Source organism: Aspergillus ibericus (assembly GCF_003184845.1).
Source record: "Aspergillus ibericus CBS 121593 unplaced genomic scaffold BO80scaffold_56, whole genome shotgun sequence".
NCBI lineage: Eukaryota > Fungi > Ascomycota > Eurotiomycetes > Eurotiales > Aspergillaceae > Aspergillus > Aspergillus ibericus.
The window spans coordinates 109,323-132,927 of record NW_020292154.1 but is presented as its reverse complement, the minus strand read 5'-3'; the positions used below and the strand labels follow the sequence as shown (position 1 = coordinate 132,927).

Sequence of the window (23,605 nt, the reverse complement as noted above, 5' to 3'; positions counted from 1 at the left end):
GCACATCTCAGGTGACGGAAAAGCAACGTTGTACGGCGGATGTCCCTCGGTTATAAAGGCGGGATAAAGTTGTCATGGTCATACCTTGGCATGACATGGCTGGCCACAGAGTAATCCCCGCAACCGGTGCGGTGACAGGTTCATCCAGTGACAGGCACGACGGTCGGGTGCGCAGCTGAGATAAGAAGATGCGGGGAAATTAGGTTCACCCGGTGATTGGTGCGCGTGATGGCACCGGCTCAGGGCTGCTTATCAGCCCCTCTGCCAATGCAGACCGGCCACCGGAACGACCATGCAGGCATCCTGAGGGCGGCAGCCTGGTGCCGTTGAAGAGGACAGACCTCCGAATGGCTGCAGTGGCTTGCCGCATCTCGCTTGCCCCTAGCGCGTCTTGTCTCACCCTATCCCAGCCCGTCCTGCTATCTCTGCGCTCGTATCGCCGATATCCTAGCCTTGTCGCAGGGTCCAAGTACCCCTGATCCCTTGCCTAAACTTAAGACGCTTCTACCGGTCCGGCCACCGGTCCGGGATGCTGTTTGACGGGGCTGTCACGTATCGGCAGCACCCGGTGCATGACTGCAGGTCAACCCAGATGCTGTACGGGAATCTCGCTTAAGCAGAGATACGCGTCAAACACGATAAGAAGAAACTTGACCAATGCTTTGCAGCTTTCAAGAGCTATGCTGAATCCGACTCCCGGTTTTAGTCTAGCCACATGTATTGGCCACCGGGAGAAACAATGTCCAAAAGTTGACCGCTAAACGAAATAGTGATAATTATCCAATCCATACCAATGAAGTGAGAAACACCATGCGAGCCTGCCCAAGAGGCAAGCACCAGATAGCATACCCGACACCACACCGCAGCTAGGAATCGCTCCCCCATCCCAGGAACCGATCCCACTGCATCACGACCACGCCACGCTGCTGTCGCTCTCTTCCTAGCCGGTGAAGCAGCTCCATCTCCTGCGGTGTGAGCATCTTCCCATCGAGTCGTCGCTCCAAAGCTGCTTGTGTCACCGCCGGGGCCAACTCATCGGCTATGGATGCCTCATTCCGGTGACACGCGTACTGGGTATCACCTCCTTCCACTCGGGAAAAGTACCACACCGAGCGGGCCACATCGTAGCGACGCTCGAGGAAAAAGATAACCGGCCACGCGATGATCCACAGCTGCAGGATAATGCAGCACCAGTACACAAAACCGTTATTTCGCAGTTGGTTCACCCAGTGAGGCGAGTACACGACCAGGTCCCTATTTGCTAGGTTTGTCGTGATGCTAATGTCCCCCTTGTAGTGGAGACTGCGCAGATGGGACGTCAACGCGGAGTGGAGAACGTCACTGTCGAATCCGACGACGCTGCGACCAAAGGCGAACCTAGACAGATCAATATCATCAGGAATACGTGGAAAGGGGGGGAAGGAATGAGCCTACGATTTCACAGGGGCCGGATCGTCGCAGAACCGCTCACACCAGCCCATCAAGCTAGGACCATCCTCGTGCTCCTGCACCAACCCGGCGGTCTCGGTGTGTGGCCCATCCTCCAGGTGTACTGCTTGCAACCTCTGTCTCTGCTCATGCCCCGCCCATGTATCCGACTTCCACCGTCCTCCACGATAGGCCTTTTGTCCGTCGTTATCGCGAACGAGGGTCAGAACGTGCCACCCGTCCTGAGAATCTGGGGCTAGCTGTACTCCGGTGTCGTAGTCATCGCCCTGCTGCTGGGACGCGTGCTCATCGCGGACCAGGTATCCAGATAAATCGATTTTGAAGGAAAAGTCCTCGACGGTCTCCTTGCGGTCCTCCTTGCGGTTGTGGTCGTGACGAGTTTCGGTGTGGGAGCCGCGCACGGTCAGGTACGGTCGCGGCGGGATCTCGGCTTGGCGGGCAATGAGCGTGTGCAGGGCCGACGCATCCTGGCTGAGGGCGGGAGCAAGAGTGACGGTGTCGGATTCTCGAGTGTCGGAGCGGACGCTCTGGTAGGTTCTGCTGCCGGGGATGGGTGCTGTTGTGTTGTCGGTCGGAGGAGCGGGGAAGGCAGGAGGAGGGAATGGACGCGAGGCGGCGGGCGGATCGCTGGCGACACTCTCTTCATACGACGGGGGCAGATCGGTCGGTCGGCCCATGGTGGCGCTCGCTGGCCAGTCAATCTGGGAGTTGTAGACGGTTCTGTCCGACATGAGGAGCTGTAGGGGATGAGGAAAACGTCAAACTCACCTTGAGGGGATGTTGTTCTGAAGAAAAGAGCGTGAAGGAGTGAAACACGAGGTGTTCAGGCAGACTCGGCCTTGGCGGCGAGGCTGCCGCCGCTGCCTCAGGATCCCCGCAAGGCTGTGCTACGCTCAATACCGTGGAAATCTATACTTGACACTTCGTCAATTTCTACTACCAGTAGCTATCTACTATGTATCAAGCATTATCAATAGCCGCCACATGGTCCGTCACCAAGCATGTATAATCACTCGTGCCATAGTAGATCGTGTTGCCATCATTCGGCGACTCGCCCGTGCTCAGATCATCGCCATATTGCCAGAACAGATCTCCACTGACTCCCGTCGTGTTCAGGGCCGTCTGCTGCCACGGGGCCTCGACACTGCAGTGGTTCGAGGTGACGCCGTATTCCTCCAACAGACAGGGTTTGCCCACGGCCTCGCAGGCCGCTCCGTGCGCGGTAATCCATCCATTGCCCCAGTCATCCGAAGTGCCCCCTATCATCGTCAGTCTCGACACATCAAGAATCAAATAGAATCCACATACAGCTATCGGGGTACAGGTGAAGGGTCGCAAAGTCGATTGTCTCAATGCCTAGGTTCTTGGTAAAGTTCAATCCCTCGCCATATGTGTAAGGGTAACTGCCATCCGAGTCGGTATCGAGACCGAATCCCTCTATAACCACGTCAGCATCCCTCACCACTCACAGAGGAGAAGTTAACTCACCATCGCCGATACAAACTAAATGCTCCGAATCCAACGACTTGATATACTTGCTAGTCTGCTCAATCCAATCATACAGCACCGAGGTATCACACCCCTGACAGCGGGGCTCATTGGCCAACTCCCACGCAAACACCGCCGACGAGTTACTATACCTCGACACCACGGCCTTGATATAATTCTGGTACGCCGCCTGCATGGTCGTACTATTATAGAAGTCCGTTTCAGTCGACCCGCCATACGCACTCACATACGCTGACATGCCACCGTAGTCCGTCCAGTAGTTGACGAAGTTGATGATGAGTTTGATGTCATGCTGTTCGGCGGAGCTGACGACGTAATCCAGACGCTGCAGGCCATCGGCTCCAGTGTTGATGGTCGATTGGCCGTTCTCGTGCAGCTGGTACCAGACGGTGCCGTCGGAGGGTTTGGTGGTGACGTCGTTGAAGCCCCAGACGCGGAGGATCTTGAGGCCGGAGGACTTGAGATCGCTCATCACCAGGTCGACGTCGGCGTCGTCGGTCAGGAAGCCAATCCAGTAGCTGTTGGTTCCGGCGAAGTAGCCGGTTGTGCCATCGATGGTGAACTGCAGGCCGGAGGTGCTGGAGAAGGAACTGGTGCTGCGGGGGACGGATGGGTTCTTGGGGAGAGCGGTGGCCAACGCCAGGCTGGCCAAGCTGAGGAGGGTGCTGGATAGCTTCATTCTGATGGCTGCTTGCTGCTTGATGGTCCTGGATATGGCGAGGCGTCTGATGTGGCTTTATACCCGATCATAGTGACCAGGGTCATCTTACCGGACGGACGACCCTCCGTGATGAAAGAAGCGTTGGCCTGTAGGAGGCTCAGGAAGAGCTGTGCCTATGGGTCGGATACCGTGTTGAGAGCGGAGGGTGATGATCGTCGTAGCCGTTAATCAATCTGCCTCTGCAGGTGTTTTGTCCGTGCTCCATCCGGTATGGCGAGGCCCATGCGGTGTGTTTCAGGCGATGCGACTGGCTGGAATTCTGCTCAGGGACGGCTGTAGTGGGGTGATGTTGCGGTTATTCTAGGCATTTTGATGAAGAGTACCCCTTGATCGACTCTGATGTTCTTGGGGTTTCAGGCTGACACGAACAGTGGCAGTTGCCGTGCCGTGGCAGGTGGTCGGATGATCGGGACCGAATGCCGATGCAGAAGTCAGAACTGGAGGTGAGGGGTTGTTCTGGGCAGCGGGAAACCTTCTGTCATCTTGCAAGATGGATGAAGAAGACGGATGATGATGCTCAAACCTTACTTTGAGGTTTCTCTAGTGAGAAGATCATTATTTAGGCTGGAGGGTGGAACATTCATTTTGTACAGGTGTCACGTGGGGCCGCCCGATATCACCACGTGCTTGGCAGCTGGTGGATCCACGGAAAGGGAAGTTTGAGTGACATGCCATGAAACTACGATACTTAGGATAATAATAGTAAATTGAGTTGAAGGGATAAAGTGCCGTTTTGATAGAACCCACTGTTCACATAGTTGGCATCTGTGAGCTTGTGGTCTGTTTCTATCGTGGACTGTTATCTGAGTGCTTGTTGCGCTGCCGATATATATAAATTTCCGGGTGTATCTTTTGAATGAATATCAGTTCCAGGCACGAGTGGCAGTCAATCATCGCAGACCGTTTTTCGATGTCTTCTGCTAGATTTAGGATTTCTGTGTTAAAGAATTTTCTGATCCCTCTTGAAATACTACGGTCTCTATCTCCTGATAGAACCCTGAAAATCAATGCGCAAATTTAGAATCATTTGTGAAGCGCGGTAGCGCCCAGTAACTCTAGGTTAGGATGTTTCAAGAAGTTTCAGCTCTACTCCAACCTTGGTGTACAATGTAACGCTTTAAAGTAATCCTTCTTTTTACCCGTAATATGACTTGGTCTCGAATTATCTATACTGGCTGCCGCAAACAAACAAGTGGTGTTTGAGAATAATAGGCCTATTACTCTCCAGAACACAGGTCTAGAGTGTAAATATGAACCAGAACTTTACATAGATTCATACGATGGATCTGAATCAAGTATTACATTCTTGGGTGCATGAAAAGGCTCCTTGGGTGCTTGGTGAGCCCATTTAAGAGTCATTGACAGAGCTCGTTTAAAAAGTTTGGTAAGGCTGTTTGGGAGTGTTTGACAGAGTCTTTCAGGCCTTTCACAGCTGAATCTTGTAAGAATGCGCTATAATATACATTATAAGACGCTTCGCGATCCCTTGGCCTGCGGTCGCCCACAGCGCACGGAACAGTAAATTACACCATTGGTTCAACGTCCGAATAGACCTCTTTCGTTGGGGTGTCTAGTCCAAGCATACCGTACAGAGGTCTATGTGGTGATATTAAAGGATACTAGGAACGGTGATCAGCAAAGTCTAGAACACTGGCAGTCAGGTTGTTGATTCCTAACGGTCTCCGGTGACACTGGGCTGATAGGTCAGAAAAGTTGGCCAGAAGCAACAATACCCACCTGACACGACAGCAATGGCTCTACACAGACAAGGCACATGACCCTGGCAAAGATCATACGATGACTGTTGATGCAGTAAGAATTGTAGAAGATCACTTACTAGCCTTGGGTTCTCTAGGAGTCCCATTCCTCGGACAAAAGGATGCCAATGGCAATCATCGCACTAGACCCATCCTTTTACACATTGCAAGTTTTCACACTGGCTGCTGTGACAGTTGGACCATGTCCACTTCCACCGGACCACACTCACGCCTGTTAGGGCTGGCATTGGGCTCCGTCAGAGATTTCAAGTTTCAACATCCAGGAACACCCGACGGGGTACTCCACCCCCAAACCTACTAGTCACGGTCGAGACCAATCCCACATTTTTACAGCGCAACACACTTCCCGGGGATATAATCTATTCCGACATCCGGGGCTGAAGCTAGGATAGGATTTCAGCGCTCTACTTAGTCCTTAGCCTTCCTGCTCCTGCCGTGTGTTAGTCGGCCCGATGGATTCTGGCCATAGACCAACCAGGCTAGTCAGCTGGCGTTAAGCATAATTGCCTGGGGTAATATCGGCGCTGACTGCAGTTTTCGCAGTAGTCGTGGAGGATTAGGCCGATGCTCGGGCGACATTCCTCCATTGTTCGGATGTTTGGGTCGGGCGACGTGGTGCTGAGGACCGGTCGGAAAAATGTTTCTGACCGGATGGGAGAGCGGCAGGTGGGGATTGGGAAGTGCCGGTCGACTGGTATGGGGTAGATAGTTGTGGTGTCTGGGCGGAAGGCAGGGTTGGGGGAGGTGGATAGATGTAGCTGATTGAGTTATCAAGGTTTTGAGAATCACGAGTTGGGAATCATGACGGTGGAAGAAGTACTATGGTGGGAGATCAAAATGACGCAGTGGATGAGCAGTTGCAGTTGCAGTGGCCATGCGGATTCCCCGACCTGGAGCCCCCCCACGGAGTCGCATGCAGGGACACTCCCCAGATACCCTGTTTTTTCATCTCTGTCTTGTTCCACCATCACACCACATCCAGCCAGCCTCCGGAGGCGGCGGAAAACACAAGACGATTGATTTCGTCATGCGGCTCTCTGGAATCTTCGACCACTGTCTGGTCGCTCGCTACCGGTCTTCATCGCAACGGCGTGGCGCTGTGGCTTGACAGGTCACATGGCGGAGAAGTTCTAGAAGGCGGAGGAAACTTGGTCCGGCACCCGCTCTAGGCAGGTTCCACGGGGTGCCGCCCGGAGATGAGGGGGGGGGAACTCGCTACGTCATCCCCAGCATTAGCCGACCACGTGTGGCAACCAACCCTACTGCATAGCCCTGGGGATGACCTCTTTGCCGGATGAACCTCGGTCGGCCATCAGCCAGCGGCGTGGGGGGACTGCAGCAGCGCGCAGATTGCATATCGATCGTCGATTGTAGATTATTGGTTTTACTCGATATTAATCCAGTACTGCGTAGGTGTTGAATGCATCCGGTATGATTAGTCGAACAGCACGTCTTCCGTCGTCATGCCAAGCGGCCAGCTCTGACGATGATGTTGCAGCCAAGGCAGCCACAAAGCTTCAACGGGAGTGGTGGATGGTTCCAGAGCCAACCAGTCGCGTCGCTCCGTGGCGCTCAGTGTGTCGGCTCGGTCGGGATTCCTGTGCTGAGCATTGCAGCTGGGCTTGGCTTATGGCTGCTCCCTCGTCATGCCGTGTTTCGGGGCCGACTGGCTCGGCTGGCCGTGGCTGTCGCAAACGATGGACGAGGAAATTTTTACGTAGGGTGCGAGAACCAGGCACCGGGATCGCTTCGTCTAGATCGGGTACTTGACGTTGACAGTTGAGCAGCCGATCTGAAAGTTCCCCAGAATCCGGTTCTTGGGCATAGTTCGATCAAAGCGACTGACGTCTACTAATCTCCGCATTTCCCCTCTTTTTTTCCCCCTGCAAGGGCCAGGAAATCGTGGGATGAGAACTCACCGGTCAACGGATTTGGGATGGGCGTCCCCTCGTTTTCTCCAGGTTGTGCGGCCGACCTCCAGGCTCCGGGCCCTCCAGGAAATCCCTGCTCCAGTCCGTCCGCTTCCGAGCCACGAGCGGTCATTTGCTTGCCGAATGCTGGAGGACATCTCCATTGGGGTTAGCGCGTCGGGACTAGCCCGACCGGTGGGGCGGCTGCCTCGTGACTGGGGCGGGTTCTCCACGTTGGGCAAGAATGCCTTGAGAGTCTCTCGCCTCCCTTTCCTCTTCCCCCCGGGGTTCCCCTTCTGATTGCCCCGAGCAGCTGACATGCCGACACGACTGCCATTCTGCCTTCCCACCCGGCTCAGCCACCGTACCGCCCGTGATCCGACCAACACAGTCAAGGCAGTCGAGCCATGCTCATTCCGTAGATGGTATGATCTAGATACTGGATCTCCGAACCGTGGTGTTCCCCGGTTGCTGCCTCTATCGGCCAGCCTACCAGTCACGATGATCCTCGCAATTTACCGGCTAAAGTTCTGTCGCCAGACGCCATGCCGATGCGCTGAGCCAACGAGAGGCCGTCCCGCGACCCTCCCTTCCCCGAAGAGGGCCGTGGAACCCGATGTTGGACATTCTGACTGGTCTGTCGGCTTCGGCCGGCCGTCCGTCATGATTGCTGACGGAGGGCCCTCATGAGTCGTCAGGTCGGTCTCCCTCCGGCGGCACACGCTGCATCTGAGGTCGGCTCTCCACAGGTCGGCTCTACCCCCGTGGATCTCTTTTCCCTGTTGAAATTTTCTCAGTCTCTCGTACAATGGGGCACATAAAAGGGGGCCCGTCTCCCCAGATTCTGCTGTTTCGAATCGGGCCTTTTCCATCTTCCATTCCACCCCCCAACATAATTTCTTCTTTTCCCCTTCCTAGGGTCTCCCTATCTTAATTTTGAAATCTATTGTGGTTTGTGTCCCACACGATGGGTGTTGAAACCTCTGCCGACCACGGGGAGCACATCTCCCCGGTGGTCGCCCCTCAGCCTGCCGGAGCCAGATCGAACGCGAATATCCCCAAGGTTACCTGGCGGTCCGTCGTCATGGCCATGTTCGTCTCCATGGGTGGTCTCCTGTTCGGGTATGACACCGGTCAGATCTCCGGTTTCGAGCAGGAGACGGACTACCTCCGTCGGTATGGCATGCGAAATGCTGAAGGCACCTGGTACCTGAGTGACGTCCGCTCGGGTCTGTTGACCAGTCTCCTGTCCATTGGTACCTTGATCGGTGCCCTCGTCGCCGCCCCCATTGCCAACCGCGTGGGCCGCAAGTGGTCCATCACGATCTGGAACGTGATTCTGATGGTCGGTTTGGTGGTGCAGATCTCCGCCCCCTCCGGTAACTGGGTGCAGATGGTCATGGGTCGTTGGACCACCGGTCTGGGTGTCGGTGCCTGCTCCCTGCTGGTGCCCATGTACATGGGTGAGAGTGCCCCCCGTCACATCCGTGGTGCCATGATCAGTACCTACCAGCTGTTCGTCACCTTCGGTATCTTGCTCGCCTACCTCATCAACCTGGGCACCAACACCCTGCACGGTACGGCCCAATGGCGGATCACCCTGGGCCTGACCTTCCTGTTCGCCCTGGCCCTGGGTGGTGGCATGGCCTTCTTCCCCGAGTCGCCTCGTTTCGACTTCCGTCATGGCCGTGTGGACCGCGCCCGTACCACCATGTCCAAGCTGTACGGTGTGCCCGAGAACCACCAGGTCATCCTGGAGGAACTCGACGAGATCCAGAACCAGCTCGAGGCCGAGACCGGCAGTGAGAAGTGGTACGAGTTCCTCACGGCTCCTCGCATGTTCCACCGTATCTGCATTGGTATGGCCCTGCAGACGCTCCAGCAGCTGACTGGTTCCAACTACTTCTTCTACTACGTATGTCTCCCTTGCATCTTTTTGCATTGAATTATACTAACATGCTCCAGGGTACCACCATCTTCAAGGGAGCCGGTCTGTCCAACAGCTTCATCACCCAAGTCATCCTGGGTGCCGTCAACTTCGTCTCGACCTTCGGTGGTCTCTACACCGTTGAGAACTTCGGTCGTCGCAAGTCCCTGATCGTCGGCGCCCTGTGGCTCTTCCTCTGCTTCATGATCTTCGCGTCGATCGGCCACTTCGTGCTCGATGTCGACGACCCGGAGAAGACCCCCGCCCCCGGCAAGGGTATGATCTTCCTGGCCTGTATCTACATCGCCGGGTACGCCATGACCTGGGCTCCCATGGTCTGGACCATCACCGCGGAGCTGTACCCCTCCAAGTACCGTGCCCAGGGCATGGCTCTGGCCGTGGCGGCCAACTGGCTCTGGAACTTCCTGATCGGTTTCTTCACCCCGTTCATCACCAGCGCCATTGACTTCGCCTACGGGTACGTGTTCGCGGGCTGCATGTTTGTCGCTGCCTTCGTCGTCTACTTCTTTGTGATCGAGGGCAGGGGTCGTACCCTCGAGGAGCTGGACTGGATGTACGTTAACCGGGTTAAGCCCTGGGAGAGCAGCACCTTTGAGGTGCCGGCCCTCCACTCCCATCAGTATGAGGCGGAGCGGAAACAGTCTGCTTTCCATGCTGAGGATGCGTGAGTTGATGTTTTGATGCATATGATGATGCATGACTGAGATACCATGTTCTGTAATTTAACTGTTATTCCATTTTTTTCTGAACATTTCGGTAGAGTTCTCTAAGCTAGTAAGCACGTCCGCCTCTGCCTAGTAATGGATGGCAAAACTAGCCGATTAAATAGCTGATGGTCGGACATTGTATTTATTCACCATCATACAGAAACCCGTATGCACTTCATACCAACTAACCGTCTAGGCAGCACCTTTCTCTGAGACCCTCTTAACCCGCATTTCAGCACACCTTATCACCCATCAGATCCAGAAGCTTTTATTAGGCACTCCCACTCCAAACTATTCTAATACCTCACAAATACCTCAGTATCACTCCTTCTACCAATTATTACAACACCCCACACGAACACTATCTGCCCAGAGCCATCAATAACTCCACAACTCACTGCCAGGAGTTTATGTAGACGGACCCGATAGGGATGGTGAATCGTGACAATCCCATTGTGTTTGTTCTTTGTGTTGATAACATGTTGCGTGAGTGTAAAACAGAAATGGGTACCATCCCGCCTTATGTCAATGAGGTATACGAGAGAGAGATAGAACCAGAAAGATTGTTGGCGGTCTTAAGGAAGGGGTAGTGTGGAAGATTCCTGCAGGTGATACAGGTAGCCCTTTGTTTCGTACATTAAAGGGCGGTGTTTCCCGTCTTCATATATTGCGGCGAACCGCAGTCACTCATTGAAAGCGATCGAGATCATGGATTCTGATTGTTGTCAGACTGGTAGAGGCCTGCATGCTGCGAACACAATAAGAGGAAAGAGTAGTCGGGAACCTTCATGCAGTTAGGTGAAAGCAATAGGAGGATAATCCAACTACAGATTTCCATCTGACTAGGATAACGACCGTTGGACTGTCTAATTATGTTTGGAAATACCCACGGAAGCGGACATACCCGTTCGACTTTGAGGAAACCAGGTAGATCAATTTGTCGAACAGTAAACAAACAGGATGCTGCCCTATTTAGTTTGTTCATCTCATTCAATTCTCGATAGTTCCCGAAATGGTTTCTTAAAATGACCCACAGGGCTTGTAAGCTATATAGGTTAAGCTATAAAAGTGTCCTCCGACCCCGGTTATTTGGACAAACCGTTTTGGCTTTTGGCTCGCCTACTCTTTGTCTGTTCACCCGCTGGAAGAACGTGCTAGAATTCCCAAAATTGATACCGGGACACAATACTGTTGTGTCATACTATCTGAAAATTCAAAGACAAGCCTGCTAATTGCCCATAATGGACACCCAAGCTAACCAATCCTCCCAACGTGGAGCACCCTAACAACGAGCGCTCTCCCAAAGAGCTACCACTCAACAGCACATTAGCAGACAATCCTCACAGCAAAATTCCATTCAAAGACACCAAAACCAGCGCCCCCCCACCCCGCACAAACCAAAGTCCTCACCACCCCCGACACCCTCCTCACCATCCTCCACTACCTCCCCCCGCACGACCTCCTCAGCTCCGAACGCGTGTGTCGCCTCTGGAACACCCTGATCAAATCCACGCACACCCTCCAATGCATCCTCGGCTACCGCTTCCCTTCCCCTCCCCCAGAACACCCCACCTTCAATCCCCTCCTCCAATGGCTCTTCCCATCCCTCTTCCCAATAACCCCCTCCACTAAGACAACTCTATACTTTGTGCCCGAAACCATTCACTCCCTCCCATTTGCTCACAACCGCAAGTATCACGAGAAGGTCTTCTCCGAGCATGCATCCTGGCGGAGAATGAAACCGATGGATGTTCCCTGCCGGATCAAGAAGTTGGTTATTCATTGGAAAGATACCGAGAGTCATGAGCCGAGGGATGCTGCGTATAGGGTGTATGATCCCTGGGCGGGCCAGGATCCGGTTCTAGGGGCGGATATGGCGCTCGTGTGGGATTTTGTGCTGTGTGGGCTGGGGGCGTATGCGGAGAGGGGGATGGTGGTGCAGTGGGTGTTGAGGGAGGGTGTTGATGGTGGGGAGGGAGAGGGGGGTATAGGGTATGAGTGTTCCGTTCTGGTGGGACAGAAGAATCGATTGGAGCGTGGGAGGGGCACGTTTCGGTTCTCGTGTTTGAGGCTGCCGGTGGAGATGGAGAGTGAGGGGTGGGGGTATCTGGGGGGGAAGAATGAGGTGGAGGTTAGGGAGTGGCAGGTGGCGCGGAAGGAGGAGGAGAGGAGTTTGTTGTGGAAGACAGGCGATGATGAGGATGATGAGGATGATACGGGCTCGGATGACGAGTTTGATTATTTGAGTGACTCGGATGTTGAATTTCCTGGGGGGCCCAGTCTTGATACGAGCCACAGTGGCGACGAGTGGGATTGGGATGCAGCGGTTGTCTGCTCAAAGAACCCAGAGCTGTCTTGGAGGGTTTGAAAATTGTATCGGGCATGTAGGTCAGATAGGTGCCAATAGGGTGTATCTTTCTTGAATTAGAAATTGATCGATTTTATGCATGTCATCACTAGTTGAAATGCCTTTCAGGTAGCATATAATGATCATGCCTTACCATGATCTATAATCACTGGACCGGATATTCAGATTTCAGACGCTGTACAAAGTGGGAGGGCAAGCGACCGTCGAGACGATATACTCATCTTGGTCTACTTGATATTGCTCTAGTGACCAACTGGCAATAATGTCTAAACCCAACATAATGGAGAAAATACAGAGCAACAAGCTCAGACGAAAGGAACGAAAACGTCCTTGACTTTGATGCACTCGGGATTTGCAGCCCTAAGTCTTCTCCGAAGGAAAATTCCTCCAAGGGTCGACTTACTTACGGTCAACGGCCCTTTGAGTAGATGGTTAGGGATCTCTCACCCATCGATGGGATCGGCCGGATGATCCGGTACTAAACCATCAATCCCTAGAGTATCTCCAGCCAGTTCATGAAAGTCGGCGCAATTGAAGGATGGGGCCCCACATTGCGATCATTGATTGTAGGTATAAATATATGCCCATAAACTGAGTAATTGACTGGCAAGACCAAGGTGTCTCCACTGAGTGTATATGTGGACTAAGACGGTTGTACAGAGGTAATCCTTAATACAGAACCCTTCTGGCAAGATGGTCCAATGGCATATTTTGTGAAACATACCATCGCAGGGAGGGCATCTCCCGACTAGATCACACATATAAGAAGGTATTAGCAGGCGAGACCGGATACAAGGATCGCCATGTCCAGATATTAAGGAACCTTTTTACATGCCACGTGGGGAATGCCGATTAACCCGGTTTATTTTCTGGAAAGACAAACGACAAAAGAGAAATGAGCACTTCATTGGGCAGGCAAGCGACGGAAACATTCAAGTGGAGAAAGGAAACATATCACAGTATATAGAAGCATTCAATCTCTGTGTTACCCAAGAACGCCATTTCGACCCGGCCAGCCATAAACACGGCCAGAATGATGTCAAAAAAGACACCCGGGGATACCACCTCGGTTAACTGCATAGCAAGAAGGCGATATCAGGTTAGATGTATGTCTCCGCTCGGAGAACAAGAATATTGTTACAATGCAGTATGCCATCTGAAAGGTATTCCTCTGTAGTTTCCGTTTCTGATCTTTAAGCGCGCGCTAATATGTTTTATGTCTAGACTGGTATATATATCCTGGAGTCTCCGGCACCAGATCCTTGCCATTCATCGTCTCCACTCTTTCCAGCTCATACATAATACCGATACCTTACCTCGAAAGTGTTCATCAATCATCATTAATACATCCAAAATGTCAAACACAGTCGAAGAGTTCAGGGAACTCATCAAAGAACGACAGGAGGACCAGAGCTTGGACATCCAGATGGCCAAGCAAAGCCGCCCTACCACCCCTATCCCAGGAATCCTCCCTACCCAAACCACCAAGGCCCACGAAACAATTGCAATCACCGAACTCCTGGTAATGATTCTTCTCCATCTACCGTTCGAAAGTCTCTTGCATTCCCAGCAAGTCTGCCGATACTTTAAGGCCGTAATCGAAGAGTCCCGAGAACTCCGCCGGGCCCTATTCCTGGAACCTCCACGGGAGTCATGTCTGGAACAGCCCAAGCTTCATCCATTCTTAAGCCGGGTGCTGTGCCCCGGAACCATGTGCGACGCTCCCCCTGCATCTCTGTACCAAACGGGATCGCTTATCGATCACCCCTGGTACCGATCCAAGGACCTTCGACGAGCCATTACCTACGAAAAGGCCTCCTGGCGTCGGATGTTCCCATCCAACATCCCCTGTTCCGTCAGGGAGGCGACGATCGCCCCATCCCGGACGGAGGAAACAAGCTGGCTTGCAGCAAGAGCAGATATACGTGAGGGGTTTGAAGCCGTGACCCTCGAATGCCTGTGGGATATTGTGGTGGCGTATCTTGCATACTGGAGGAGTGATAAGTTTGAGGTCACTTGGGCTCTTGCGGATGGGCCGAACATGCGGTCTTGGAAGGTTTCGATCGGTGAGCCGGAGGATATTCCTTCGCCGACTGCATCTATTAATGGAGAACCCTATATGGATTTATCGAAGAGAACGTTGCAGGAGTTTTTGGATGAGGATCCGTGCCGATGCGTTGATTTGGTGAAAAGTGAGGTTAACGAGTGGCCCACTCTGGTTGAGTGGTGAAGGGGTGGCAGGATGTGGTAAAAGCAGTGGCTTTTGTCTATTGTGACGTTCTGGAGCGAGGTGTCTTGGGGTAAAGCACTGATTGTGATCGATTTATTAGAGTATCTTGGCCGGTAATGAGATACGAGATTTGAATCCTCCATACGGTTTTAAAATAAGCTTTATAACACTATTCAAAGCAAGGAAACCCGAGTTAAGCAGCCGGCGAGGCAGAAGCCAACGAGCGATAGGAGTGCGTATTGCAATTACAGCCCCCTGGCCTATAGGACTATGAATATTGATTCGGATCTCGGAGCATGGAAACTAGCACAACGAATGCTGGAGCTGATCGTAGGCTAGGGACTAAAGAAACCTATCGTATCGACAAGCTTCGTATACCAAAGTGTTACACTTCATCCGAGCGGTAATTACCGTGTGGTCTGCGGGCTTTGAAAAGCATAGATAACCATGTTTACCGTAAGATTCCCGGGATAGAAATCTCGGTAGACGCTGGGTCAGCATAAAATATTTATAACAGCAATATCCCTATAGTCAATATTTCATGAGGGATTCTCGGCATTTAGCCTTCTAATTGTTATACAATTCAATATAAAAATAGACATATTCCTGTTTATTGAACATTGATTTCAGCATCCAGATTTGGAATAGTAGCGCGCACCAGTTTAGGAATGTTCATCATGCATGATTTCGAAAGGGAAACATAACTCTGAATCACGAAGCACCGCCCAGCAAGGGCCCTTAAGGCTAAGGGAATACTGCAGGCTTTGGTGAATATACTATTCAGAAAATCCTTCAATTATCACAATCCTCAATTATGCATATCTCCCTTCAACTCCATCATCATCTGTTTTATCTCTATTGTCCTGTAAATAAGATATAAATAAAGCTGAATCAAGGGTATCTCCTTATAGTGTTACTCATACATCTCGAAATTCTGACAATATGCCGTGTGACCGCACTTAACCCTTCATCAACTGCAAAACGATAGGATTCAATGGATTGCAATTTACCGAAGTAGTAAATCTCGACTACTTCCTACAACCTGCACGATAAAAGCCACCGGTAGGGCACGAACCATTAACACCAAGTCAACTCTTTATGCCCAACCAGGAATAAACAAACTCTCATCAAGGAAACCAATATAACCCCCCTAAAACAAAGAAACTGCTACATTCATAAGCCTCTCTCACTACCACAAATTCTTCAAACTCCTACGGACTACCATACTTCATATCTACACAACATGCGCAAACCATCCCAAAAAACCACTGCCCCGCCACCAACCTACCACGCCAAATCCATCCTCAAATACGACTTCAAAACCATCAACCGCACCTGCCCAACACCACGCAACCTATGGACCGTTATCTGCACCCAATCCTTCCCCCTCTCCCAATTCACGCAAAGCGAAGAATGCCACGTCCTTGCAGGCAACCCCCCATTTCACAAACGAACCCTCTTCGACTGCATCGTGATACGATCCTACGATCCGGACTGTATCGATTACTCCGCTCACGTTCCCATCTTCGTTGTTCTATACAAGGACGCAACAGAAGATACCGAGATGGGTTGGGAGCACGCGAAGGCCCAGATGCTCGAGTACTGTCGGGATAGTTTGAAAGGGAGGAAACGAATCTATGGGGTTTTGGCGGTTGGGATGAAGGTGAGGGTTTGTTGTTGTTCGTATCCGGTGGGGTATACGTCTATTGAGGATGGGATTGAGTTGGATCTGGAAGATCCTGCTGATAGATGTGGGCTGGAGGAGGCTTTGGTGGTTGTTAGGGAGAGGGGGTGGAGGTGGGCTACTGATTTGAGGTTCTGAGGGGTCGGTGGGGAAGGAGCGTTGGGTGGTTAGGTGTTACTATCTACGGTTGGGGGTGGGGTGGTATATGTTGTTAATACATGTCGAATCTAGCTTGCGCAGGTCCAGGCGGGGGGGTTGGGTAGATTGTAGGCCGCGTCGGGGTATTTGTAACACTCAGTTAGGGTTGTTTTGGTCAATTACCAGTCCGATGGACAAGCCCCTCTCGGCCATATCAAACCCCCAGAGCCCGACCACTTCACCTTGGGGAATGTCCTCTTCACGAGTTGGTCCCTTGAAACGCCTGTATAGCAACTGGTACTTTCGCGTGAAAATGTCGATCACATGCCGGGCGATAGTTCCTCTGATCCCGTGTCGCATTGTGGAGGCATCAAATAATGCCTTTGTGGTGAACTGTCTACCTTTGGCGTCCAGGCACAGAAACTGTAGAGTTTAGCCATGTGCATGGGGCAAGAAGGGAGAAGGGTAGCAGCGTTGCAAGTTTAAGGACCTACGGAGATATTGACCAATCCAAAGGCAACCTTGAAAAGCTCAACCCTGTTGATGGAGTCGCCGGGTTCGAAGAATACCCCGGTTGACATGGGAGCTCCGCTCACTGTGCCTAGATCAAAAGCATGGCCCGATTCATAGGTAACTTTGATCCCTCCAATGACATCTGGGTACTCGAGGTGCTGAAAAAAAGCCATGGAGACAAGGCTGTCAGTGTCTAGTGATAATGGCCACCGACATGCAGTGTGACAATCCCCTGTGAGGCGGATGCTTGTTGATAGGTCACGCTTTCTACCGTCTCCCCGCTAGGCCCATCGATGATGAAAGAAACCTCGGTCATACCCTGTCAACCAAAGTGCAAGGGGTCCTGTTGATCATAATAAAACGACAGGTCGACCAGAGGAGCCTGAGAGGCGAACATGTGGGCCACGATCCGTGTGAAATGAGTGAGCCTCCGTCCCCGGACCCCCCCAAAGTCAATATTCAAAAATCGATTGAAAGTCTGGTAGGGTGGTACCTGCGGCTTAGGATAGAGAGTCGACGTTTCCGGTGGGCAGGATGGTGGCCAGATGGGCAGGTTCTTCCCTGGTTGGGACGGTTCTGTGCCGGGCGATGCAGTGTCATTGATACCAAATGCAACCATCTTGAATGCCTTTTCCTTTGGTCAGCTGGTGGGCTAAATTACTGGAGTGAGTAATGTGGTGCTTACGTCAAACATCGACAAGTTAGGTAAAGAGGATAGTCATATCTGGAAATTAGGAAGTTCCTTCAGTCCAACTTGGGTGATCGCTGAGTACAGTAGCGTTTACATTGCTTTATGCATATAGAAAGAGTCAACTAGTTGTCATAAAATATGACAAAAAAAAACCGATGGTGGGATTACAAACAGCAGTGAGACATAATTGGCAGAAGGCCGCTATTGGCTGCCTGCCTCTATATCACGTGACAAAGTCTTGTTTCGCTTCTCGGACTGCTGTGACTCTCCGTCCATCTCCTGAATTGCAAACAACCAATAAATGCTTCATGAAAACTAATCACTTTTGGCTAATCGGTCATCAGATACACTGCATACGTCTTCAACCATGTCAACTTCCTCCCCTTCAGCCTTCTCGCGGCATGTTGCCTTATCCAGTGCGCTAAGCGCGGTGACCCCGCACTCCACCGAGTCGTCTGTCAGCATTCTCTGGACGAACATCTGTATCGCCTTCTTTCCCCTCGAGTCAGGTTTCAAGTTCTGCAGCAAACAGACTGTCCGGCGCCAGGACATGGATGTCGACTATGTCATATTCCAGATGTCTCTTGTCGTCCCCTCCATTCCAGACCCGCAAGACGCCCCCAGCTTCACGGAGAATGATATTTTGATAGTGCAATGCAAACGGCCCAGCAAGGATACACCGGACGAGTGGGAGTCTGCAAGGCTTCAACTCGCCCAACATTGCGAGGGGAATACTAATCCAACACGCCGCATTTTCGGAGCAACGGCGATCGGAACTAAAGTCAAGTTCTGGAGATATGAGCATCCAACACTCGCACCTTTGTTTCCAAAGGTTGATACCTATGATCTTCTTGAGGGACACTCTGGCTATCAAGCCGAGCAGTGTCTGGAATACATGCGTGACAATGGATGGAACTGGATCCAGTCGCCTATGAGAGCATGAGAAGCGTTGTATGGTCCGGTCGTGAAGGCCGCCCGAGTTAGGCTTTCGAGGTAGATATCGCGTCATGTAGGTTGAGCATATCTGGTCATGCATGCCTTACCATCTCTCTACTATATTGTGCTCACTACCATGTGCAATTCAAGTCACGGGACAGCCACCGGTTTTCGGGGTAGTAATCTCGGGGCCTTCGATTCTAGTTTGGGGGAGCTTTTGATATCATTGGGTTGATCAAACTGCCTCGGATCTTGCACTGAGAACATGTATCTGAATATATGTGAGGTTCATAATGCACATTCTTCCCAGTTCCCACATATTGGATAGAGTTATCTCTGCAATCTACGCCCCACCCTAAAAATAGCCATGCCAAGCTTCCAATCATCTCCGACCCCGCTCATGACATTCTCTGACATGATAACCTTGACTTCCTTTCCCCTTGACTCACGTCCATCCATCTTACCTCCTCCATCCCAATCTCCATCACATCCATCATCACAACCCCAAAATGACAATCACCCTCCCCACAGTCCTCATAACCGGCTGCAGCGCCGGCGGAATCGGCTCCGCGCTAGCCGAAACCTTCCACGCGCGAAACCACCACGTCTTCGCAACCGCCCGCTCCATGGCCAAACTCTCCCACCTATCGCAGTACCCCAACATGACGCTCCTCACGCTGGATGTAACCAAACCCGAGGATATCTCCGCCGCCGTGGAAACAGTATCCTCTCTCACAAGCGGGACATTAACCTACCTCATCAATAACTCCGGTGTACCGCTGACCCTACCAGCACTGGACACTCCGCTCGAGAAAGCAAAAGAACTCTTCGATGTGAATTTCTGGGGTGTGGTGGGTATGACAAATGCTTTTGCCCCGTTGGTTATCAAGGCCAAGGGGACGATTGTGAATATTTGTTCCTTGGGCGGCGTTATGCCTGTTCCGTGGAATGGTATGTTCATCTACCATTTTCCTTTTAGACCCTTGTTGAAAAGCCCGGAGACTATACTAATATAGGTCCATTATGTGGGTAAAAGCATTCTATACATCCTCCAAAGCAGCCCTAAAATCCTACAGCGAGTCTCTACGTCAAGAACTCGCGCCTTTCGGGGTAAAGGTTGTCATCGTGATGACTGGTGTCGTGGGGTCGAATCTTTGGACGAAGGCGCCGGATCTGGATCTTAAGGGGTCGATGTATGAAGGTGCGAAGAAGGAGATTGTGGATATGGCGACGGGTCAGGTGGTGAAGGATGCGATGGCGCCGTCGGAGTATGCGAGACGGGTGGTGGATGATTTGCTGGCTGGGAAGAGTGGGTTGGTTTGGAGGGGCAAGATGGCGAGTATTACCTGGTTTTTGACCTCGTTTATGCCGGGGTGGGTTATGGTGAGTTTCTGCGCTTTTGGTGGGGATGGGGAGTTTGCTGATGGGTTCTAGGATCGGATGTTGGTTGCTGGGAGTGGGGTGGAGAAGTTGGGATGATGGAGGGGGTGGTGTTCAGGGTTGAGTGTTGTTTGACTCTCCTCTCCTTGTTTCGTTATGGGGGTGGAAAAGTAAGTATCTGTGAGAATTGATGTATTTTAGTATGTGGATGGCTTTTTACTCGGTTGATGGGGTAAGAGGTGTATGAATAGGAACTGAATGTATATAGCCCAGCAAGTAATCAGTAATGCAATTGCTGGCAGGATGCTAGATAAATGTTGGAAACATTGAATGGAATATCTGGAATATGTTTAAGATATCAATGGGATGATCGAGTAACCCCGATCGTGTACGAACAGGAGAATAGTGTGCAGGTAGCTGTCCTATTAACTTGCCCTTCCCTGATTTCGTATCATATTCAGGTTTGTTGTGTAATTTGTTTGCGTCCAAATCTAATTCCAATTTTCTTGGGCAATTTGATGCGATATATTCTGACCACGAAGCCTGTGCCTCGCCATATTGGTTGTTTCTTCTCGAAGGTTGATGCTCCGGGGTGTTGGCGACATCATAAGAGTAATGTCTCTCATTAGAGGCGGGGATTCACACTCTCACCAAGGCTAGTAGAGCTTTCAATCTCAGCTAGACGAGCATCCTCCGCTTCCTGAGTCTTTCTCCACGCTTCTTCAACCTATACATCATCAGTCTATCCCCTTATAAGCAAGAAGAGAAAATAGAAGAAGCATATACGTTATACCGATACAACCAACCATGATCATCATCCCACTTATTCGCTACGATAACCGACACGGCCTCGTCGAAGCCGTCCGTTTCCTTGACCGTTACGTCTGCCTTGCTGTATCCGTCCAGGATCTCATACTGTCTTCATCAGCAACGCACGACTGATAACATGGGTATGTAACGAACCATAGCTGCATAATGCGGAGCCCGAACTCGGTCAAATAATTCCAAGCCATCGCTGATCGGGAGCCCGCGGTCGTGTGCCCATTTCACTGCCCGGGTCAGGACATAGACGTCTTCGAGGGCAAAGCCGGCGCCGGCGCCTATAAAGTATTAGCTGTTGGGAATGGATGTAGAGATGGAGCATATACCGAAGGCTCCTGACAATGCTGCAAACAGTTAGTTTTATGAATAAATAGCAGGTGAGAAACATACGATGCGACGCATCCCCAATCAATGCGATCGAGCCGTGAGAAATAATCCTTGACAATCGCGGTCCGGAGAAGAGGGCGAATTTCTTAACTTCTTTGATTTTCTCAAGCACACTTTGCAGCATAGGAGAGAAGTCCTATCCATATATTAGCGAGAGCTATGTTCCATGCGGGAGTACAACCTTGTATCTCCAGCTAAACTCTTCCACACTCGCATCCTGCCCCCAACTAACCGGCGCAGTGTCTGCAGTTTGAGGAACTCGCGCCGCGATCTCGTAGACATTGTTATTCAGGTTACAGGTATATAGTCGATCGGCTGGTCCATGCCAGACGGTTATCGAGTCGGGAATGCCGGGGATGCTGAGAATGTCCCTGGCGTCCGCTAGAGCGCGGTATGCTGTTGTGCCAATGTATTTCAGGCGATGGTCGGGATAGATGAACTGTCGGACTACCTGGACGGACTGTTAGATAGGATGGTTTGGACGGGAAGGGTATGGCTGACTGATCGGACACCATCTGCACCAACGAGGAGATCAACCTCGTCGGTGTGGCCGTCGTCAAAGCGAAGGAAGAATGCACTGGAGGGTAGTTGGGTAACTTCGGCAAGTCGGCTGGACAGTCGCAGTTTGGATTTGTCGACGCCCTTGAGGAGAGCTTTTTGGAGCACGGAGCGGAGTGCGCGGGCATGAAGATAGCGAGGAGGCGTGTCTGGCATGGCGTTAGTGATGTTCCAGGAGAATGTAGGAGTACACACGTTCTTGGCCTTTGGATAGCAATAACTCCCCCGTTCGGCCGTTTCTATTCTTGTCAGATTTGATCAGAAGAATACTGGGTATGCACGCACCGATGCTGGACCGCATGTCCATCTGCCGGGCGAAACAGATCCTTTGGATCGACGTTGTCATACACCCCGAAAACATCCAGCATACGCCAGGTATTCTGTTGAATGCTGATCCCTGCGCCGATTTCCCGGAGCTCGCGGGCCTGTTCGTAGATGCGCAAGTCCACAAAGGGCAATTTGGAAAATTCGATGGCTGCACCCAGACCTGCTGGGCCGGCCCCAATAACTGCTACGCGTAGCTTGGGTGGTGTATTTGTGTTCGTGGTTGACATTTTGACTGATTGGCTACGCTGTGGACTTGGGTGCTGGGTGCGGATGATCCGAGATAGTTTACAGTTTGACAGATCGCCCGGATCTTAAATACCTGATCTGCCCTAGACATGGCTTAATTCCGCATTGTCGTGATTTATGATAAGCCTGATAAGATGAGGAGACAGGCCATGTCGACCTATTATCAATCGTGCAATGGGATGGCGTGATTGGCGCTGGAAGTTGCGTCGAGCGGCGTGCGTACATGCCGGCGGGGTTGTTCCTGGTCGCGAGCTGAACCACATCGCGTCTCAAATGTTGAATTCGACTCAATAATACACAGACTAGGGCTGTTGTGCAAAAGGGAAATGACTTCGCAATATCTTTGTAGAACTGTCGCTCAGGTGTACAGTGCCTACCCTAGTCCCCGTTTCAAACCCCGCTCTGCATTTGAATTCCATGGCCCGCGGAGGTTAAATGTCAGATCTGCTAAAATGGGAAATGTGATGGAAGTCGAAGAAATAGTTCCTGCATGATGGGACGTCTAAGTACCGCGACGGCTACGCGGTTTTCGGTCGATCATCAAGGTATTGTAGATCATAGCTCCATGACAGGTTGCACAATGAATTAGCCCCTGCATCAATATCCGGGGAGTCTATCCGGCACACATATCCAGTTTTATGAAGCTCCATTGAAAATAAGCCTTGACTTTAGTTGATTGTGTGGGCATCCATGTGATAAAATACAACTTCATCTTGTGGGGTAACCAAAATGGCCGCAAAGGATATTCTATCTTCAAATTAGTTTTGCAGCTATTTGCCCAAAGCCAGTGTCAGACGCATCACTAACCAAACAACTTGAAGACCGGTTTTGGTACCGGAACCCTAACTGTCCTGAACCTCTGTACATTGACCTACCCGTCGCGCAATACCCCTTTCAACACCCTTTCCGGTAGAGAGCCCCGCATCCACTCCAGCCGGGATATAACCCTCCTCCGGACCATAATTGGGAGATGGATTGCGAGTCTTAGCCCGGCACTACCGGTAACTATGTGATAGCTCACCATTAGACTGCATGAACAATCGATGTCTCGGGAGGGCGATGATCGGCGACGAGTTTTCCGACCACGGGAAAGGGATCCGAATAGTACGCCGCGGTCGCAGCCGAAATATACGGCTTTGGTCGTGCCGGCTCTGTAGTTTCTGCTATAAAGGAAAGCGATAGTGTAGCCTCGGGAGCGGGTGTATGCATTGACACTTTCCACGGCTGCAGATCGGGTGGAGTACCATTGGTACTGGCAAACATTCGGCGAACGGCTCAGGCTGGAATTCATTGCAATGATGTT

General features: G+C 51.6%; 10 protein-coding genes across 10 annotated transcripts; 6 read left to right on the top strand and 4 right to left on the bottom strand.

Moving 5' to 3' along the window:
- Positions 1–866: 866 nt before the first annotated feature.
- Positions 867–2,126, bottom strand: BO80DRAFT_366213 (uncharacterized protein; the record flags this gene model as incomplete). Its single annotated transcript, XM_025716235.1, has 2 exons — positions 867–1,377; positions 1,435–2,126. 2 exons carry the CDS (start codon positions 2,124–2,126, stop codon positions 867–869), a joined length of 1,203 nt encoding a protein of 400 aa, XP_025570844.1.
- A 283-nt stretch (positions 2,127–2,409) lies between these two features.
- BO80DRAFT_366222 (glycoside hydrolase 5 family protein) lies at positions 2,410–3,637 on the bottom strand (the record flags this gene model as incomplete). The annotated part of the gene is made up of 3 exons (XM_025716237.1): positions 2,410–2,708; positions 2,758–2,886; positions 2,938–3,637. 3 exons carry the CDS (start codon positions 3,635–3,637, stop codon positions 2,410–2,412), a joined length of 1,128 nt encoding a protein of 375 aa, XP_025570843.1.
- Positions 3,638–8,334: 4,697 nt separating this feature from the next.
- BO80DRAFT_366190 (sugar porter family MFS transporter) lies at positions 8,335–9,983 on the top strand (the record flags this gene model as incomplete). Its single annotated transcript, XM_025716233.1, has 2 exons — positions 8,335–9,282; positions 9,333–9,983. 2 exons carry the CDS (start codon positions 8,335–8,337, stop codon positions 9,981–9,983), a joined length of 1,599 nt encoding a protein of 532 aa, XP_025570842.1.
- A 336-nt stretch (positions 9,984–10,319) lies between these two features.
- Positions 10,320–12,390, top strand: BO80DRAFT_468551 (F-box protein; the record flags this gene model as incomplete). Its single annotated transcript, XM_025722943.1, has 2 exons — positions 10,320–10,555; positions 11,353–12,390. Exons 1-2 carry the CDS (start codon positions 10,454–10,456, stop codon positions 12,388–12,390), a joined length of 1,140 nt encoding a protein of 379 aa, XP_025570841.1. The 5' UTR covers positions 10,320–10,453.
- A 1,354-nt stretch (positions 12,391–13,744) lies between these two features.
- On the top strand, positions 13,745–14,620 carry BO80DRAFT_438552 (F-box protein; the record flags this gene model as incomplete). The annotated part of the gene is made up of 1 exon (XM_025721042.1): positions 13,745–14,620. One exon carries the CDS (start codon positions 13,745–13,747, stop codon positions 14,618–14,620), a length of 876 nt encoding a protein of 291 aa, XP_025570840.1.
- A 1,181-nt stretch (positions 14,621–15,801) lies between these two features.
- BO80DRAFT_484260 (uncharacterized protein) lies at positions 15,802–16,443 on the top strand (the record flags this gene model as incomplete). Its single annotated transcript, XM_025723460.1, has 1 exon — positions 15,802–16,443. Exon 1 carries the CDS (start codon positions 15,864–15,866, stop codon positions 16,440–16,442), a length of 579 nt encoding a protein of 192 aa, XP_025570839.1. The 5' UTR covers positions 15,802–15,863.
- Positions 16,444–16,598: 155 nt separating this feature from the next.
- BO80DRAFT_484256 (uncharacterized protein) lies at positions 16,599–17,775 on the bottom strand (the record flags this gene model as incomplete). The annotated part of the gene is made up of 5 exons (XM_025723459.1): positions 17,641–17,775; positions 17,449–17,583; positions 17,170–17,274; positions 16,937–17,113; positions 16,599–16,865 (listed from the first exon to the last, which is right to left on the bottom strand). Exons 1-5 carry the CDS (start codon positions 17,647–17,649, stop codon positions 16,599–16,601), a joined length of 693 nt encoding a protein of 230 aa, XP_025570838.1. The 5' UTR covers positions 17,650–17,775.
- A 162-nt stretch (positions 17,776–17,937) lies between these two features.
- Positions 17,938–18,898, top strand: BO80DRAFT_429041 (uncharacterized protein). Its single transcript, XM_025720386.1, has one exon. It carries the CDS (start codon positions 18,014–18,016, stop codon positions 18,587–18,589), a length of 576 nt encoding a protein of 191 aa, XP_025570837.1. The 5' UTR covers positions 17,938–18,013; the 3' UTR covers positions 18,590–18,898.
- Positions 18,899–19,077: 179 nt separating this feature from the next.
- Positions 19,078–20,317, top strand: BO80DRAFT_391696 (SDR family oxidoreductase). The gene is made up of 3 exons (XM_025717188.1): positions 19,078–19,533; positions 19,619–19,965; positions 20,017–20,317. Exons 1-3 carry the CDS (start codon positions 19,092–19,094, stop codon positions 20,059–20,061), a joined length of 834 nt encoding a protein of 277 aa, XP_025570836.1. The 5' UTR covers positions 19,078–19,091; the 3' UTR covers positions 20,062–20,317.
- A 347-nt stretch (positions 20,318–20,664) lies between these two features.
- Positions 20,665–22,283, bottom strand: BO80DRAFT_416688 (FAD-dependent oxidoreductase; the record flags this gene model as incomplete). The annotated part of the gene is made up of 8 exons (XM_025718193.1): positions 20,665–20,689; positions 20,749–20,877; positions 20,926–21,062; positions 21,175–21,307; positions 21,353–21,622; positions 21,673–21,878; positions 21,925–21,968; positions 22,015–22,283. Coding segments are annotated over 8 exons (1,212 nt in total), but the record flags the coding sequence as incomplete, so codon positions are not given.
- Positions 22,284–23,605: the final 1,322 nt, after the last annotated feature.